General features: G+C 43.1%; 2 protein-coding genes across 2 annotated transcripts in view; one reads left to right on the forward strand and one right to left on the reverse strand.

The window, feature by feature from the left end:
- The window catches only part of ICA1L (islet cell autoantigen 1 like), a 427480-nt gene that overhangs the window by 291184 nt on the left and 119036 nt on the right, over positions 1–17260 (forward strand). The window lies entirely within an intron of this gene.
- CARF (calcium responsive transcription factor) overlaps positions 1–17260 on the reverse strand; it is a 59480-nt gene that overhangs the window by 15761 nt on the left and 26459 nt on the right. The window contains exons 8-11 of the mRNA XM_067548879.1: positions 15678–15821; positions 8763–8996; positions 8102–8264; positions 5756–5831 (exon numbers count right to left, since the gene is read on the reverse strand). Coding sequence (XP_067404980.1) covers positions 5756–5831; positions 8102–8264; positions 8763–8996; positions 15678–15821 — 617 coding nt within the window. The remainder of the gene's footprint in view (positions 1–5755; positions 5832–8101; positions 8265–8762; positions 8997–15677; positions 15822–17260) is intronic.

A 17260-nucleotide genomic window follows, 5' to 3' on the forward strand; every position in this document is an offset into this window, starting at 1 on the left:
GGACATTGCTTTCACTGAGGTCTAACCTAGTAAGCAAACTGCGCCAGCGACACTTTAAATGTCCAAAGGCACATTCCACCACCATTCTGCACATGCTCAGCCTATTGTTGAACAGCTCCAGGTGGCCAGTGTACAGCTTCATGAGCCATGGGAGTAAGGGGTAGGCTGAGTCTCCCAGGATCACTATTGGCTGGATCACTATTCAACATCATCAATGGATTATTTTGCGATCCAGAAAGAGTCCCTAATTGCAGCTTTCCGAACAGACCTGTGTTCTTACAGATGCGTGCGTCTTGCACCTTTCCTGACCATCCCATGCTGACGTCGGTAAAACAAAACCTGTGATTGCCCACTGCTTGCAACACCATTGAAAAGTATCCCTTTCAGTTTATGTACTCTTTGGCAAGATGGCGTGCTGCCAAGATAGGGATACGCGTGCCATTTATCACCCCACTGCAGTTAGGGAACCCCATTGCGGCCAAACTATCTACTATGCCCTGCACATTGCCCATAGTCACTACCCTGCTTAGCAGAAGTCGATTAATAGCCTTGCATATTTGGATCACAACAGCTTTCATGGTGGATTTACCAACTCCAAATTGATTCCCCACTGACTGGTAACAGTCTGACGTTGCAAGCTTCCACATAGTGATCACCACTCACTTCTCCACTGTGAAAGCAGGTCTCATTATAGTGTTGCTACGCTTCAGGGCTGGGGAAAGCTCTGCACAAAGTTCTTTGAAAGTGGCTTCCACATTCAAAAGTTCTGCAGCCACTGCTCATCATCCCATAAGTGCATAACAATGAAATCTCACAAGTCAGTGCTTGTTCCCTGGGACCAGAAATGGCGTGCTACCATGTTCAGGTGCTGCATGACTTCCAGCAGTAACCAGGAATTGTTTGATTCTCTGGCTTGCAGCAGGGTTGCTTGACTGACATCACAATGTTCTGCATGGCAGCTCCTGTCTCAGTTCTGGAAATACTGCAGGATAAGGTGCAAGGTGTTTGTGATGCTCATGGCAAGAGTGTAGAGTTGGGCGGGCTCCATGCTTCTTGGGCTATGGCATATGTGCAGCTAAACCAGGTTTTTGAAAAATGGTGTGAAAAAGTATGGGTGGTTTGTCTTTGATATCAGGGTAGGAAGGGAGGAAACTGTATCATGGGAAGTCAAAGCCATGTTCCCATTCCACCCTGTGACAATGTTTTGGTCCCATGAGGCATTGCAAACTCTTCCAAAACCCCTTGCGGCTGGTTGCACTGTGGGATAGCTACCCATGTTGCATTGCTCTCCGCATCGATGCAAGAGCTGCTAGTGAGGATGCACACCACTGAGACCATGAGCATGGTGTGAATATGCCCAACTGACTTAATTACTGCAGCAATTGGATGTTGACTTAAATTAAATTGACTTTACTTTGTAGTGTAGACATGTCCCTTGGAGCAAGAGAAAGACAAAGGGAAGTGTAGATCCTCTACTTAGCAGGATAAGAAGAGCTAATAACTGCTGACATCAAGAAAGCTGAGGTGCTTAATGCCTATTTTACTTCAGTCTACAACACTAAAAAGTTAATGATGACCACATACTCAGCACAATTAATATTAACAAGTAGGGGAAGGAATGCAAGCCAAAATAGGAAAAAAACAGGTCAAACATTATTTAGAAAAATGTGAGGTATTCAAGTCAGCAGGACCTGATGAAATTTATCCTAGGGTACTTAAGGAACTAGCTGAAGCAATCTTGGAGTCATTAGCAATTATCTTGGTGAACTTCTGGAGGACAGGAGGGGTCCCAGGAGACTAAAGAAGGGCAAACATAGTACCTATCTTTAAAAAGGGGAGCAAGGAGGACCTGGAGAATTATAGACTTCAATATCTGGAAAGATACTGGAGCAAATTATTAAACAATTTGTAAGTACCTGGAGGATAATAAGGTTATAAAGAATAGTCAGTGTGGATTTGTCAAGAACAAATCATGCCAAATCAACTTAATTTCTTACTTTGATAGGATTACTGATGTAGTGGCTAGGGGAAGCAGTAGCCATAAAATACCTTGATTTTAGTAAGGCTTTTGACACAATTCTGCATGACATTCTCATATGCAAACTAGGAAAATGTGGTCTAGACGAAATTACTATAAGGTGAGTGCACAAATGGTTGAAAGACCATTTTGAAAGAGTAGTTATCAATCGCTTGCTATCAAATAGGTAGGGCATATCTAGTGGGGTTCCGCACAGGATCAATCCTGGGTCCAGTACTATTCAATATTTTCATTAAATGACTTGGATAATGGAGTTGAAAGTATGCTGATAAAATCTACAGATCATCCTGAAATGGGAGGGATTGCAGTCATTTTGGAGGACAAGTTTAAAATTCAAAATGACCTTGACAAATTAGAGAATTAGTCTGAATTCAACAAGATGAAATTCAACAAAGACAAGTACAAAGTACTTCACTTAGGAAGGAAAAATCAAATGTACAACTACACAATGGGAAATAACTGGCTTCATGGTAGTAATGCTGAAAAGGATCTGGGGGTTATAGTGGAACTCAAACTAAATATGAGTCGCTACATAAGAGTTGCTGCAGCTACAAAAAAGGCTAATGAGATTCTGGAGTGTATTAACAAGAATATTGTATGTATGACATGGGAGGTAATTCTCCCACTACACTTGACACTGGTGAGGCCCCAGCTGGAGTGCTATGTCCAGTTCTGGGCACCACAATTTAGAAAAGATGGGAAGAGTCTTGAGGAGAGCAACAAAAATGATGAAAGGTTTAAAAAAGCCTGACCTATGAGGAAAAGATAACAAAACTGAGCATGTTTAGTCTTGAGAAAAGTTGACTGAAGGAGGAATTTATAACAGTTTTCCAATACAGTATGTTAAGGCTTATTATAAAAAGGATGGTGATCAATTGTTCTCTCTGTCCTCTGAAGGTAGGACAAGAAATAATGGGTTTAATCTGCAGCAAGGGAGATTCCTAGATATTAGGGAAAACTTTCTAACTGTAAGGGTAGTTAAGATCTGGAATAGGCTTTGAAAGAAGGTCATAGAGTCCCCATCATTGGAAGCTTTTAAAAACAAGATGGACAAGCACCTGTCAAGGATGGTCTAAATTTACTTAGTCCTGCCACAGCACAGGGGGCTGGACTTAGTGACTTCTCAAGGTCCCTTCCAGCCCTACATTTCTATGATTAATACACCCCTACATGATCAAATAGAAGACAAAACAGGCTGCAAAGAAGAGCATTTTAATTCTACCCAATAGAGCCATGCATTCAGGTTCTGCAGAAAGCTGAATAAACCCACATCTCTCTGAATTCAGGTATCTGGCTGACAGTATCTCACTGGATGCTTACATGTTTCATGGGCTCATTTGTCTTTTGGAGCCATCTGTGGGGCCAAAATAAAACAAGATTTGATTTTCCTTCATTACTGCCAGCATTCAGGAACCAAATACTATAAGCCTGCCCACTCTCACATGATTGAGACCTATTTCTAAATGGCTTCTGGAGCCACAAATACCCTGTGCCCATCCAAAATACACAAATACCTCCAGTCATGACTTATTTTTAGGATAAAAGTGAATGCTATGTATCTGGTGGTTCTGTAAGATCCCCCTTTCTCTAACATGAGAGTCTTCCTCAAAAAAGGGACACTATTCAATTATTAAGCCTAAAAATTGACCTCCTGTACTCTGACAGTTGCCCAGATTGAAATTCTTACCTTAAGAGTTCCAAGCATAGGGGGTGTTTTTCAGTTCAAACTGATCCATTGCAGCAACACCAGCTAAAATAAAAGTTAAAAACAAAGGCCCAGCTTAGTGTGCAACTCACTGTAAATACACTGGTGTAAATAGAGGCTCTCATCATGAATCAGGTGCACCAGGTTATTTAAGAAGATTCACACATTAAGCCAAACATTTGTTTTTATATTTTTCCTGCTACAACAAGGGTAAGAACCAGTTGTGTGTGTGTGTGTAATGTGGGGTGGGGGCTACATGCCAGGAATCCTTCAGGCAAGAACTGCAACACAGGATAACCACCTGTGCAGGTAAATCTTTAAGCATAACAACCTTGATAGTGCCCCTTTCATATGCTATAACACAATCCTCTGTCCACTATTCCATGTGCAGTCCCTGTGCCGAGGAGACAAAGATACAAGATAGCCAACTTGATTAGCTCTATTGAATTAACTAAAGCACAGATCTCTACAGTGTTATTTAAACATCTTGCAAGAAGACAATCAGGGTCTTTCACAGGGCTGCTATTGCTCCCCTGCTAAAACTGCCAGATTCACCTCAATCATGTTAAACATAAACAGGAGAAAGACCAGGAAAGAACTTTCTTCTGTGTCACATGTTTACCCAGTTGAAGGAACTGTCTAGATCAAGTATTCTTGAAATTGAGAGATTATTAGTTGCCCCATTAAAAGCGTGTGTGGGTGGGAGGGGGGAATAATTTGTTTTAAATTTACTAATGAGGACCCTGATCCAGCAAAGCACATAAGCCTATGGATAGCTTAAAGTATGCGAGTAGTCAGTAAGTGTAAGTCACAAGCTTTAGAATTTTGGTTTACTAGATATGTTTTCATCTGAAATAGTAACAGTAGAAACCTATTTATGGCAAAGACGCGACAGTCCAATGCACCTCTCCCAACAATAGATCGTGGAGCAGAATCCATTTTGACAGGGCAACTTCCTTCAGAAATCCACATTCTGGCTTTTCTTCACTTCCTTGTTAAATGATACAGTAACTGCTGTGAAGAGATACTGCCCTCTGCTTATGCATTCACCAAAAAAAATGCTACTTCACAAGAATATCATTGAAGAAAGAGTACAAGAAAAATGTCTCACTGCCCTGTTGTCAGCTAAAATCTGTATTTTTATAATAAAAGTTAAAATGAATATCTCACTTAAAAATATACCAATAAAGGTGAAGAAAATGATTTGAGAAAGTCCTGATGACAGAATCAAAATCTAAGATTTAATGCCTGATCCTGCACAGATGAAATCAATAGGTGTTTTGTCACTGCTTTTACTAGAAGCAGGCACATGGGCCCTGATTCAGCAAGGTACTTTATTTATGATGTGCTTAACTTCAAGCACATGATAACTCCCAACACTCACATGCATAAAGTTAGGCATGTGCTCAAGTAGCTTGCTGAATTGGGGCCTTACTGATCATCTCCTTCTGCACCATTCCATTAAGCAAGTGCTAAAAGATTATCTACACAGATGTTCTAAGTCAGGGGCAATCAATTATTTTTGTCAAGGTCCAAATTTCTTGGTCAAGGTATAGTCAAGGTCTAGACTCCAGAGAAAATAATAAAAAAAAACAATAACAATAAGTAAATAAAAAGATTTTGGGGTCCTTTCAAAAGCATCTGGCAGTTCAGATTTGGCCCATGGTCTGCCTATTGACTACCCCTGTTCTAAACATTTCCTCCCAACCCAAATTTTTCTGCTCTTCACTAAGTCTAACGAAACCCAAATCTTCACATGTAAGAGGATGTCATAAAAGGCAAAGTCTGCAGTTTTCATCACTGCTACCTGCTATATCAGGAATTGAAACAAGTTCCTCAGACATGTGATAAGGAGGTGGGCGGGAGAGAATCAGAATGGTCACTTCTTGGTGTGTTCAAATAAGGGAAAATAATGGCAAGATCTCTAAAGATCAGGCAGGATATCTGCACTTTTGTAATGCATGTGACAAAACGAAAAATTGAACACAAGTAAGATATCAATATGCTCCTACCCTCTGTAGGTGGTGAGGCAAATGTAACAGTCACAGTTTCTGTGAGAACATTCCCACCATCTGTGGTCCACTGGAGCTGAAAAGAAAAAGACCTCAGTTCTCAGAAATGGGAAGTATGCTGAGCAGGATTTCCTACAATACTGGTACAGGTTCAAAGCACTGTGAAAACCAGTGTCCAAAATGTCATTGTCTTATTTCTTTATACTGTATGTTTTCTCAGTATTTGTATTACTTTTTAAAACTCTTAAAGGTGAAGCACTGTGCTTTTAAAAGGATTGTAAAACACTTTCTGTCTGGTAGGATAACTGACTTTAAAACTGAAAATAAATACATTTTAAACACAAACTATTTGAAAATAATTTTCTCTTTCATTTACAAGAGAAACTTGTACAAACTTGAATCTAAGGTCCTGCATGTCTCCTGCAAAAAGCAGACAACATCAGAAACTCCTAAGAAGGGTAAAGGAATTCTGTGCCCTGCCCTGCTTTAGACAGAATCATCAGCTATTGCAGGAGAACCAGTCCTGGCAGATATTAAAAAAACAAACTTTTCAGCTTTTATGTAAAATATATGTCTGAATTAAGTTCTTAAACTCAATATGTTATTTACTTATTTTTTAAACCAAACATTTCAATTCACTTTGAAATGCTATGAAATTAAAGCACTACCAGATCAGCGATACACAACTCGAGGCTCTTGAAACCTCACTTAGCTGTGCATGTATTAGCTTTGAATGAGGCATCACCTAGTGGCTGTCTGGGTTTGAGTCAGCCAAAGACCCAATGGGAGTCACCAAATCTTGATGCCACTTTCTCTACAACTTACACAAACAAATAATCCATCCATCCATCCCTTATCAATAGTTCTCTCTCAGCTGCATTGCTGCAACCTCATTCTCTCTAGTCTCCTCAACTCATTCCCCTCCAGTCCATTCTGAATGCAGCAGCCAATATTTTTGTCCTCACTCACTACCCAGACCACATCACTCCACTCTTCAGATACCTCTACTAGCTGCCCCTCATCCAGAGAGTCAAGTTTAGAATTCACATTGCTGTCTTCAAGGTCCTGCACCTGCTTTCATCTCAACTCTTATTTATTACTATGTCCCACCTTAAGGGATGCCAGTCCCTTACTTTCCTTCTTGTCTCCATACCTTCTTCCATGCTACCCCATACATGTGAAAGAGATGTCCCATTCCAGTGTGCCAGGCATCCATCCTTCATTCCAATTCCAGTTAAAAACCTACTTCTCTTACGAGGCCTACAAATGCTAACCCATGTCAATATAACATCTTCACCAACACAGGTCTCTTGGTGCGCGTCATCCTTCTATGTCTTCCCAAAGTGTTTTTGTCTGATCTTTGGCTCTTTAATGTTAACCTCTAGACTAAATATTAAACATGCATCCAATTTCCAGGACCAAATGCACTTGAGGGCGGAAGAGGAGGGCCTGTCTATCACAACAGCCTATATCAAACAGCATAAAATCTTGTCCACATTGCTCTCTGGCAGAACTGAGTTTTCCAGTGCCTTGGCAAGACCTTCATAGCTAATAAAAAAAATCCTGTCTTACAATTGGAGAAATCATTGTCAATACTTACCCTAAATTACTCCCTTGACGAGAAGAAAATTAAGGGGCAACATACATTTGAGGTACTGTGCACTTGTAAAGATTTATATTTTGTATTTACTTTTAGACACATTTACTATATAGTAGAGTAATAGTACTTAGCATTAATATAGCACTTTACACATTCAAAACACTGTACAGACATTAACTACTCCACATGAAGTAGACAGGTAAGTTTCATCCCCATTTTACAGATGGGGAAAGCGAGACAGACTTGTGAAGTGACTTCCGTAAGGCCACACTGTGGTACACAGGGGTGCTGAAACAATTTTTATAGTAGGGGTGCTGAGAGCCAGTGAACCAAACTATACATGATGGAAACCACTGCAAGTCAGGGGGTGTGGCAGAACCCCTAGCACCCTTAGTTCCAGCACTTATGGTGGTAGACCAAGGATTGAAACTCAGGACCTCTGAATGCTATCCTCATTTCTTTCACTACACTGCCTTAAATTCACGTCTTCATTATGTGCCTCAGTAGTGCACAAATTATCAACAGTTAGCAATATATTGATAATATGTGACTACTAAAGGCCTAAATTTAATCTATCTTTACTCAGGCATAACTTCCTTTGAAACTTTAACTAGTAGGAATACAAAGTCAGTGGGAGCTTTGGCTGAGTAAGGGCCAAGCAGTAAAACCTAAGTAAGGGCTTCAGGGATTCATCTCAGAGATTCAGAAAGAAAGAAGGAGAAGAGAGAGCAAAGCTCCAATAATACCGTTGCTGGGATGCTTTCTGAGTTATACACCATCTCCCCGTTTCCCAGGGACTTCTGCACCTCATGGATGTGGTTCTTGATGTCATTCACAGTTGGGAAGAAGGACAAGTTATGCCTCTCTGGCACCTCATCAGGCTTGAATAATTCTCGTTCCACAAACTTTCTGTCGAGTATTGGAAATGGGAGGGGCATAAAAGGGGGTTTCAAAAGTTAAAACACACTTACAATACTAGGTTTTTCTCTTTCTTCTATAGCCACCCGTCTCTGCCCTCAAATATGTTCCAAACATGTTAAGAATTATAAGATAAGAACAACTTAGTAGATCCCATGACCTGGCTCCTCTGTCCTGGAAATTTTACAGAGCTAACCCAGTAAAATGTACATTTTCAATACTATGAAGAAAAGCAGCACTAAGTGGTGATTTGGTCTGAAGCAGTGGGAGGAGCTGAAATACCAGATAGTTACATCTAAGGTAAAGACCAGTAAAAATTGAGATGCTAATGTCACATGTGGGGATAAATTCAGCTAATGCTATATGTTGGGATAAATTCATGAAAAATCAGAATTGTCTCATAGCGGCAAGTCCAATTAACTGAATGCATAGTTGATATAGTGCTATGGAAAAAAGGCAGTACAGTTAGCAGAATAGATTATGCTATACCTTAGTTGTTTCCTCACTGCATAGACTTGTTCTATTCCCTGAGACACCAGTTCTCGGATCTTATCCGCTACTTGTGGGTGAAGTCGGGAGGGTAATGTACAGTTCTCATCTCTTACTGCATCTTCCTCTTCCTCAGGAGATAATATGGGGAAAGCGGATGGTGAAGGAGGGAGGCAGGAGGTCTCCATTTCATGATACTGGTGGGCTTGCTGGGTGGGTAACTGCACATACCATCTGACAAGGAGGAGAGTTTCCAGGTACAATTCCAAAGCAAAGAGAGTAAAACAAAATCACTTATTTAAATCCTTCCCCAGGATGGGAATAATGCTATTGAATGAAGATCCTCTAACCAGGCCATCAAAAGGACTTGTATATATACAACTGGCAGCATTCATTACTAGCATACACAGCTTTCTCCCTCCCCCAGATACAGACAGTGACTATTTCTGCCTTGTATGTCATCAAACACCTACATAGTTAAAGTAACAACCAGCTTTTACAGTTGTTTTGAGTACAAACCTAAAACAAAAAAACTCCCCCAGATTACAATGTTATTTCAAGAAGCTTTAAATCTATGCCCCAAAGCTTCCATGAAAGTGTATAATACTGCAGTACAGCAGTTTTGGCTTGGGCTCTGAATGGAATTTTCATTGAGCCACCCCCTCTAACTGTATCTCTGTACTGCACCAGCAGTACCATCCTTTCTCCTTTTGTCAGCGACTCTCTTCAATTGACAAGTAAAGTGGCTATTGATCTAGATGAGATTTTCTTCCGCTCCCACTCCACCAGCTCCACATATTGCTCTGTAGTACTCCCCAATGCAGATGGCCCAGTGATGGAGAGAATCAACTGGGAATCAAACGCAGATCTCCAAATGGCAATGCAGACATGCACAGGGTGCTGAATCAGTCCATAAGGGAGGCATTTTAATCAATGCTTTGACAGCACATGCTTTCTGACCAATATGCAGATGAAATAGATAAATATAGTTGATACAATGGACAGTGTATCCCAAACATGGAGGGTCCAGGTATGCTTTTCTTTTTGGAAAACGGTGGGACAGTTTATAGTGAATGTGGTATAATCATTACAGAAAGACTGGGCAGAAACTGATGTTACTAATCCATCTCTGCCAGGTGGAGTAATGCTACGGCGATGGGAGCGCATTTCCCATCAGCACAGCGAACTGAAGACACTACAGTAAGTAGAAGTTAGGAAGTCAACAGAAGATAGGCAAGCTATTCTACATAGAGTAGCTTGCGTATCTCCCATCGACTGCCACTGAATTTGGTGACAAGTGTAGACATTGTTGAAGTATTATAAGCATATATAGGGGCTTGATTCACCTCTGCAAGCGAGGGCGGGGGGTATAATACACATTCCTTCCTCAGCAAGGGCAAACAGTGGTACTGCTGCTGCCCTTCACCAGAGGGAGCTGCTTTTACATGCAGTTAGGGCTCCAACAGGGCTACACAGAGCCTGCCAAGGAGATGTGCTGATTTATCACATCTCTTGGGTTCTCTAACCCTGCTTTCTCCCTGGAAAATAGCAGCTTGTTTCAGTCCCCTAACTGAGTATAACGTTGTAAAATTTCCACAACCTATGACCATTCCTGTGCAGACATTCTGTCACTGCATGACTATGGCCTGGATTTTGCTCACAGAGGTGAATCAAGTGTGGAAGATCAAGCCCTTTATGAAGATCCCAGCTACACTTGACCATTATGAGCATCAGCCCTAATCCAGATTGCCTGACTGTTTTCAGTATATGAAAGTTTTAATTTGGTTCTTGAAATTGACATTACCTTTCACCAAAAATTATTAATGTTCCCTTTTTTCCCCATTCACTATGGTCACATGCAAATAATGTAAATGGGTCTAGTAGTGCAACCCTTTACTCATGAATAATCCATCAATAGATCTATGCACATATGTTCTACCCACATGAATAAGGATTTGTAGGAAAAAAACCCGGTCTTTTGGTCTCTCTATCAGACTGTTCACAGAAAAAACGGTTACTAACCTTTCTGTAATTGTTGTTCTTCGAGATACGTTGCTCATGTGCATTCCAATGTAGATGTGTACATGCCGCATCGACAGTCACTGGAAACTTTTTCCTAGTGGTATGAGCTAGGTTGGCTCTGGTGCTCCCTGGAGTAGCACCCTTGGCGCAGTATATAGGCAGCTGCTGCCCCACCATCCCTTCAGTTCCTTCTTGCTTGCTAGTCCGATAGAGGGGCAGATGGGTGCATTTTGGAATGGACATGAGCAACATAACTTAAAGACCAACAGTTACAGAAAGGTTTGTAACCGTTTTTTCTTCTTTGAGTGCTTACTCATTCCATTCCAATATAGGTGATTCCTAAGCAGTGAGTTAGCCGTGGGATGGCAGTTCCGCATTGATACGGACTGTAGGACTGCTTTTCTAAAGGCAGAGTCACTCATTGCCTGTTGCATGATGGCATAATGTATAGAGAGCAGGTGGATGGATGGATGGATGGATGACCAGGTCGCTGCCTTGCAGATGTCCAGGACCGGGACATGTGCCACAAAGGTTGCTGACAAAGCTTGTGACCGCATGGAATGCACTGTTAGGTGAGGAGGCAAAACCTTTGCCAGATCACAGCATGTGTGTACGCATGTTGTAATCCATGAATAGATTCTCTGAGCTGAGACTGAATCCCCTTTCATTCTTTCCACAATTCCCATGAAGAGTTGAGTGGTATTCCAAAATGGTTTGGTCAGGCACACTGAGGGGGAGGTAGGAAAGGGTGGCAAAGGGGGCAATTGCCCAGGGGTCTGGAAATTTTAAAAGAGCCCAGGCCATGGGCGGTGGGTGAAGCTCCCTCTCAGGGAGTTTAGCTCCCTGTCCTGCCTCTTCCACCCGTGGCCTCACCCACAGTCCACCCCCGCTCCGCCTCAGGCCCACTCCAACCTGGGACCTGGTCCTACTCCCTCTCATCGCCAAGTCCCCCTTGGTCCCTGCTCAGCCCCTCCCACCCCCTTCTACACACTCCCTTCCCCACTTGGCCTTGCTGGAACTGCATCTCTCCTCTCCGTTCAGCCCCTTTACTGTCACTTGCTGCATGCATCTCTCCTTTCCTCCCCCACCGCTGTTCACTGCATCCATCCTCCCCTCCTTCCGCTGTTGCTCACTGCTGGGGGGTCGAGTAGGTGTAAACGAGTAAGAAGAGGACCACCAAGAGGGGGCAGAAAGGGAGGCAATGGATGGGGTGGTGAGTGGATCTGGGATGGAGTGGAATGGAGTGTGGATGGGGCCGTAGGATGGAGAGCTAGCCTATCAAGGGAAAGCTTCATCCACTGCCCATGGTCGTATACCTCAGCCCTCCCTTTCTAAGGTGGTGGGAGCCATTGACTGTTCTGCCCTGAGGCCCAGAATTGCTGTCTGCAATGCCTCTTAACTCAGTAGGAACCTCCTTCACCACTCCCACCTTTAGGAGGGACAGCAGCTCCTGGGTTAGAAGTCTCTCGTGAGAAAGGTCCCTGAAGAGGGACAGGAAGGGAAGGTAGGAAGGAGGGGTAGACAAGAAATGAAGGGTGTATCCCACTTCTACCGTACAGAGCACCTAGCAATCCAAGGTGATGTTGACTCATGCCCAGTAAAAGTGAGATATATGGTTTCCAAAAATAGGAGTAAAATCCAGGTTCTGGACTGGTGTGTCGCATCCAATTACACTTTTAAAAGTTCTTCCTAGGGCCCAAAGGTTGCCTTGTGGCTGTAGCAACGGGAGCCGATATGGAATGATGACGGTGCCTCCTCCTAAAGCCATTGTTTTGCTGTCGCCTGAAGTCCTGCCTTTGTTGTGGCGGATGTAAATGGCCCAAAGATGGGGGCTTACAGTGCCTTTGGGAAGGGGCCGATGTGTGGAGGCCCAGAGACTTTAGAGTGGCACAAGAGTCCTTCAGACTATAAAGTTGTGCATCCATCTGTTCGGAGAAGAGGGAGTTACCTTCGAACAGCAGATGCGGCACTGTCAGCTGTACTTTGTAGGGCAGGCCTGATGACTGGAGCCAGGAGCTGCGGCTCATCACCATTGCTGTGGCCATGGCTCCGCAGCATCCAAAGCAGCCTGGAGGGATGCCTTGGTTACAGTCCTATCTTCCTCCACCAAAGCCGTGAACTCGGTCCTGGACTCTGATGTTAGGAGGTCTTTAAACTTAGACGTGGCTGTCAAGGAATTAAAGTTGTAGCGACTTACAAGGGCCTGCTGGTTTGATATCCTCAACTGGAAACCTCCAGTGGAATAGATCTTCCTTCCTACCAGGTCCAACTTCCTTAGCTTTTCGAGACAGACCCTGCTGCCTTTGCCTTTCTCAATCGTTGGCTGTGGCCATGACCAGGGAACCTGGGGGAGGGTGTGTGTACAAATACCGATACCCTTTCGGTGGTACAAAGAACTTCCTCTCGACCTGCTTAGCTGTGGGCTTAAGGGAAGTGGGAATTTGCCACATGACCCTTATTGGGGATATCAATATGTCCACCAAGACCAGAACAGAGTCATCAGTCTCCTCCATCTTCAGGCCCAGATTTTGGGCCATTCTCTTTAAGAGTTCCTGGTGGGCTTTGTAATGGTCCGGCATTGAAACTATGGATATATAAGCAATTGCTTCATCCAGGGAGGAGGACAGGGTGGTCAGGATAGCTCTGGGGTCCTGGACCTCCTCCAGTGGTGGCGGGTCCCCCACAGGGGTACCACAGATCTCCATCACCTCCGCTTCTGGCACTGGCTCCTCTCTGATGAGGGTGGAAGGGATGCTCTTGCCTCAGAGGATACTGAATGCAAACGAGCTGTGTGGGAGCCTTGAAAGGCCTGGGTTGTCCACCATGCCCACACTGGCCACTGAGGAGGCATCTGCCACTGGGTGGGGAGTCATATGGCGGGACAGGTCCCTGGGATGTTGCTGCATATCTCTGGCCTGCTCAGTACATGTGCCATCATGACCCATCCGATTCTGCCTGGGATACCAAACCAGAGGAGACACTTCTGTGTGATCAGGGAGGCGCCGTGTCCCTTGGTGCAGTGTATTGGTGCCGCAATGCTGAGTGATGCTGTGACCTGGAGCAGTGTTGAGACCCGCGCTGTACCATTAGCTGCTGCGGCATCGAGACTCATGAGATTAAGTGAGATGAGGGTCGGTGCATCACCATCATTGCCAGCTTGCCCCCAAGATTGAGGCGGCCTCTTGTGTCAGAGGTGTCATTTGTGGGCCACGGCTCGAAGGAGATGTAAGTGCTTGGAGGGTCAAGAGACTCCTCACTGCCTTGTATGCTTCTGGAGTTGATGGTGCTGCCAGGGCTGAATTTCCTTCATGGCTCATCCTCAGCAGGGAGTTCATGGGCACTGGACTGAACAGGTCCTCTTCTGGGGCCAGAGTCAACGGTGATGGCTGGCTGACAGCTGTCGAGAGTGGTCCGTCACAGATCTCACTCTCTCCAAGTTCTTTCTTGTTGGGGAGTGTTCCCGTTCAGATTTCTTTTAATTCTTCTTTGGCACTGGTGATGGGGAACAGTGCCGACTTTCTGGCCACTGGGGAAGTGTCACGGTGCTGGATGGTCTAGGTTCCAGGAATACCCGACTCTTTGTGGTTCTCTGATGGAAGTCGGTGTGCTCCTAACTGAGGAGGTGCTCAGTATCGGGTCTGGTTGTCTTAAGTGGCTTATTTCATATGTTACTTTTGTGTTGATTTTTAATTTAAAAATCCAAGTGTATTAAAATTAGTATTTAATAAAGAGACATTTTGTTTTCGAAGAAATTACTGTCTTATACTGTCAATCCTTTGAGCGGAGGGTTATATCTGTGTCCTCTCAAGGGTAAACAGATGCAGGCAGGTCTAGGGAGTTCTCCAATGATTTAAATGGAAACCCTTGGTAAATCCTTGTAAATCTCCTACGACGGATCACTTTTTGGTTACCAACTTATAGAAGTAAGGCTTGAATTGGTTCATTAGTATACCTAAGCCATCTAATTACAGGCACAACCACTGAGGTGTATCACTTGCAGAGGAAGAGAACAACAGCGTTCCAGCAACTGTCACTGAGGTGGGGAGGCAGCAGGTCGGCAGCTGCCTATATACCATGCCATGAGGGCGCCAGTCCAGGGGGCACCAGAAACAATCCAGCATGTACCACTAGGAATAAGCTTTCAGCGACGGTGCACACGGTGCGCGCACACCTACATTGGAAAGGACAAGAGCAAGCACTCGAAAAAGAAGTCACAACTATGACTTGTTTATTCACATTTTAAAAATTCTGGTTCAGATCCTTGGCTGTGGATCAGGAATGTTCAGCACAATTCAACCTGGGGGGCAGAAGCTGGGGGAAGAGGGGAGTGTGTGCGTGTATGCGTGCAAAGATGATTTAAAGTCATCTTGTGTTCCTTCGTTCCTGCCGCTACTCTGGTCCCCTAGCATAAAGAAGAGCAACTGATCTGAAGCTCCGCTACCTTGTGCTGGGTGCCAACAGCCTCAAGAATAGAGGACTGCTCTGGCCTCACCTTCTTTTTCTCTCAGCCATGGGAAGGCAGGTTGTGAAGGAGAAGCCATTACACCAATTTACAGCATCTAAGGATCGTCCCATACTGGGAGTGATCCTCCTATTGTCAGCTGCCTTTGGGGCACAAAGCTATCCAGAATAGGAGAGGTCTGGCTCTTTGTTGGTAACGCCCACAATTTTATAAGCACTTCTGTCTGTATTGTTAAGCATCTTTTACATAACTTCCACAGTAAAGCATGTTACACATTTAGCAAACCAACTAATAAAAACACTTAGGAGTTCCCTTTTGAATGGTTTTCTACCTTTTACAAGAGATTTTAATGAAGTGCCTTTTAAAACAAGTCAAACAAACAACTTTTTTCCCTCTATTTGTCAAGATAAAGAAACAAGTGGAAATTTCACCTGAGGACACCTCCAGCATCTATCAAGTTCTTCTTCAGCATGTTGAAAGCTTTCTCTTGCTCCATTCTTATGATTTTCTTGTCAATTTTGGGGTCAGTGGGAACTCTATACTCAGGAAACTTTTGAACCTTTTTAATATAGATCCTTCCAAGAAAAAACAAAACAAAACAAAAAATCCAGTTTCCTTATACTTCTCCCTCCAGGAAAGGCAGAAACATCAGCTATTTTATTTCAGATTGTTTTTATCATAGAGAAACTGCAGGAGACACAAGCAGAGAGGTTCAAAGGATGGAGAAGTCCCAGAAGTACTCTGGAGGATTGATTAGTAAGATAAGAGGTGAACTAGAAGAGTACAGAGGCATTCCTGCAACCCAGGAAGTTGACAGCAGAAAGCTCAAGACGGGAATGAGGATAGAAAAGATGCCACCGGAGTTGGATAGGAAGAGATCTTTGGTAAACGGCAAGAACTATACATTCCTGGATAAATAGAACATCTGTTAAAATTAGATCGTGTGGGTCATGCTAGTATGACTAAGTCTGTGAAAAGAAACCAAGAGGATAGAGCTTTAAGGGCAAGTCAGCCTTTATTGGGCCCCCATTTTTGCACCTAAAATTATAGCACAATTAATACCATTTAGACAGCTAAGCCCCACATTTGGGGGCACAATCAGGTTTGAAAATGTACAAATGAAATTAATTAGGTGATCAGTAAGAAGCTGTGGATGTAAAACTGTGTGTGAGATTATTTGAGCCTGCAGTTTGAGGCAAAAATACTTTTGCAAGTCTTGTCCTCAAAATCTGTTGTCAATGCGGTCCAATATGCTGCAAATGGTTTAAATATTATTGATTTAATTTATCTGAATCACTGCCATCTCTCTCAATCTACTCTAGCTTTTTGATTATTGATCCAATTTGCTGCAGATCAGGTCTACTGTATCATTCTAGCTGCTGTATGTGTACACAAAGTACTATACAAACACTACAAATCTATATGAAATTTTTGTTTAAAAAATAGTGATCGTGTTATTGATAATCTTGGTCACTTGATTATTTGTCCTCTCTTCCCCCCACCCATCAAATAAGGAATGGACATTATGGACGTTATGGACTAGTGTCCTGCCAACTTTTAGTTTGAAAACTATTCTGTATTCCAATAACTAGAGTTAAGACTTACATGTAAACCAAACATTACAATGGGTTTTTCCTCTTAAACTAAACTGAAATATTTGCTGTCAGATTGGGAGTTTACATGCTATCAAATTTAAACCCAGAATGAATGTTTACAGCTTAATTATAACCTGCAAGCAAAGTGGATTAAGAGACTGTCAGGACCACTGGTAAGTGGGATTGACCCTAAAATAACAGATTCAAAGGACCTATCAGATTCTAGCCACATCCATTTTCATGGGAACTTATCCCTTCTTCCCTCTAAATGGGCATCAACTCTTAATTGTATGGGAGACAAAACAAAATATCTTTATAAACCTACATCACTATAATACCACATAGTTATCAATTAGGTTTCTTGAGATGCAAGCTCTCATTTATCAGTTACCAGCTTCTCCAAACCTGGCAGCCTTGCC

This window comes from Emydura macquarii, unplaced genomic scaffold, assembly GCF_026122565.2.
Source record: "Emydura macquarii macquarii isolate MOO-44397 ecotype Brisbane River unplaced genomic scaffold, CSIRO-AGI_Emac_v2 contig_1253, whole genome shotgun sequence".
In the NCBI taxonomy this organism is placed as follows: Eukaryota; Metazoa; Chordata; order Testudines; family Chelidae; genus Emydura; species Emydura macquarii.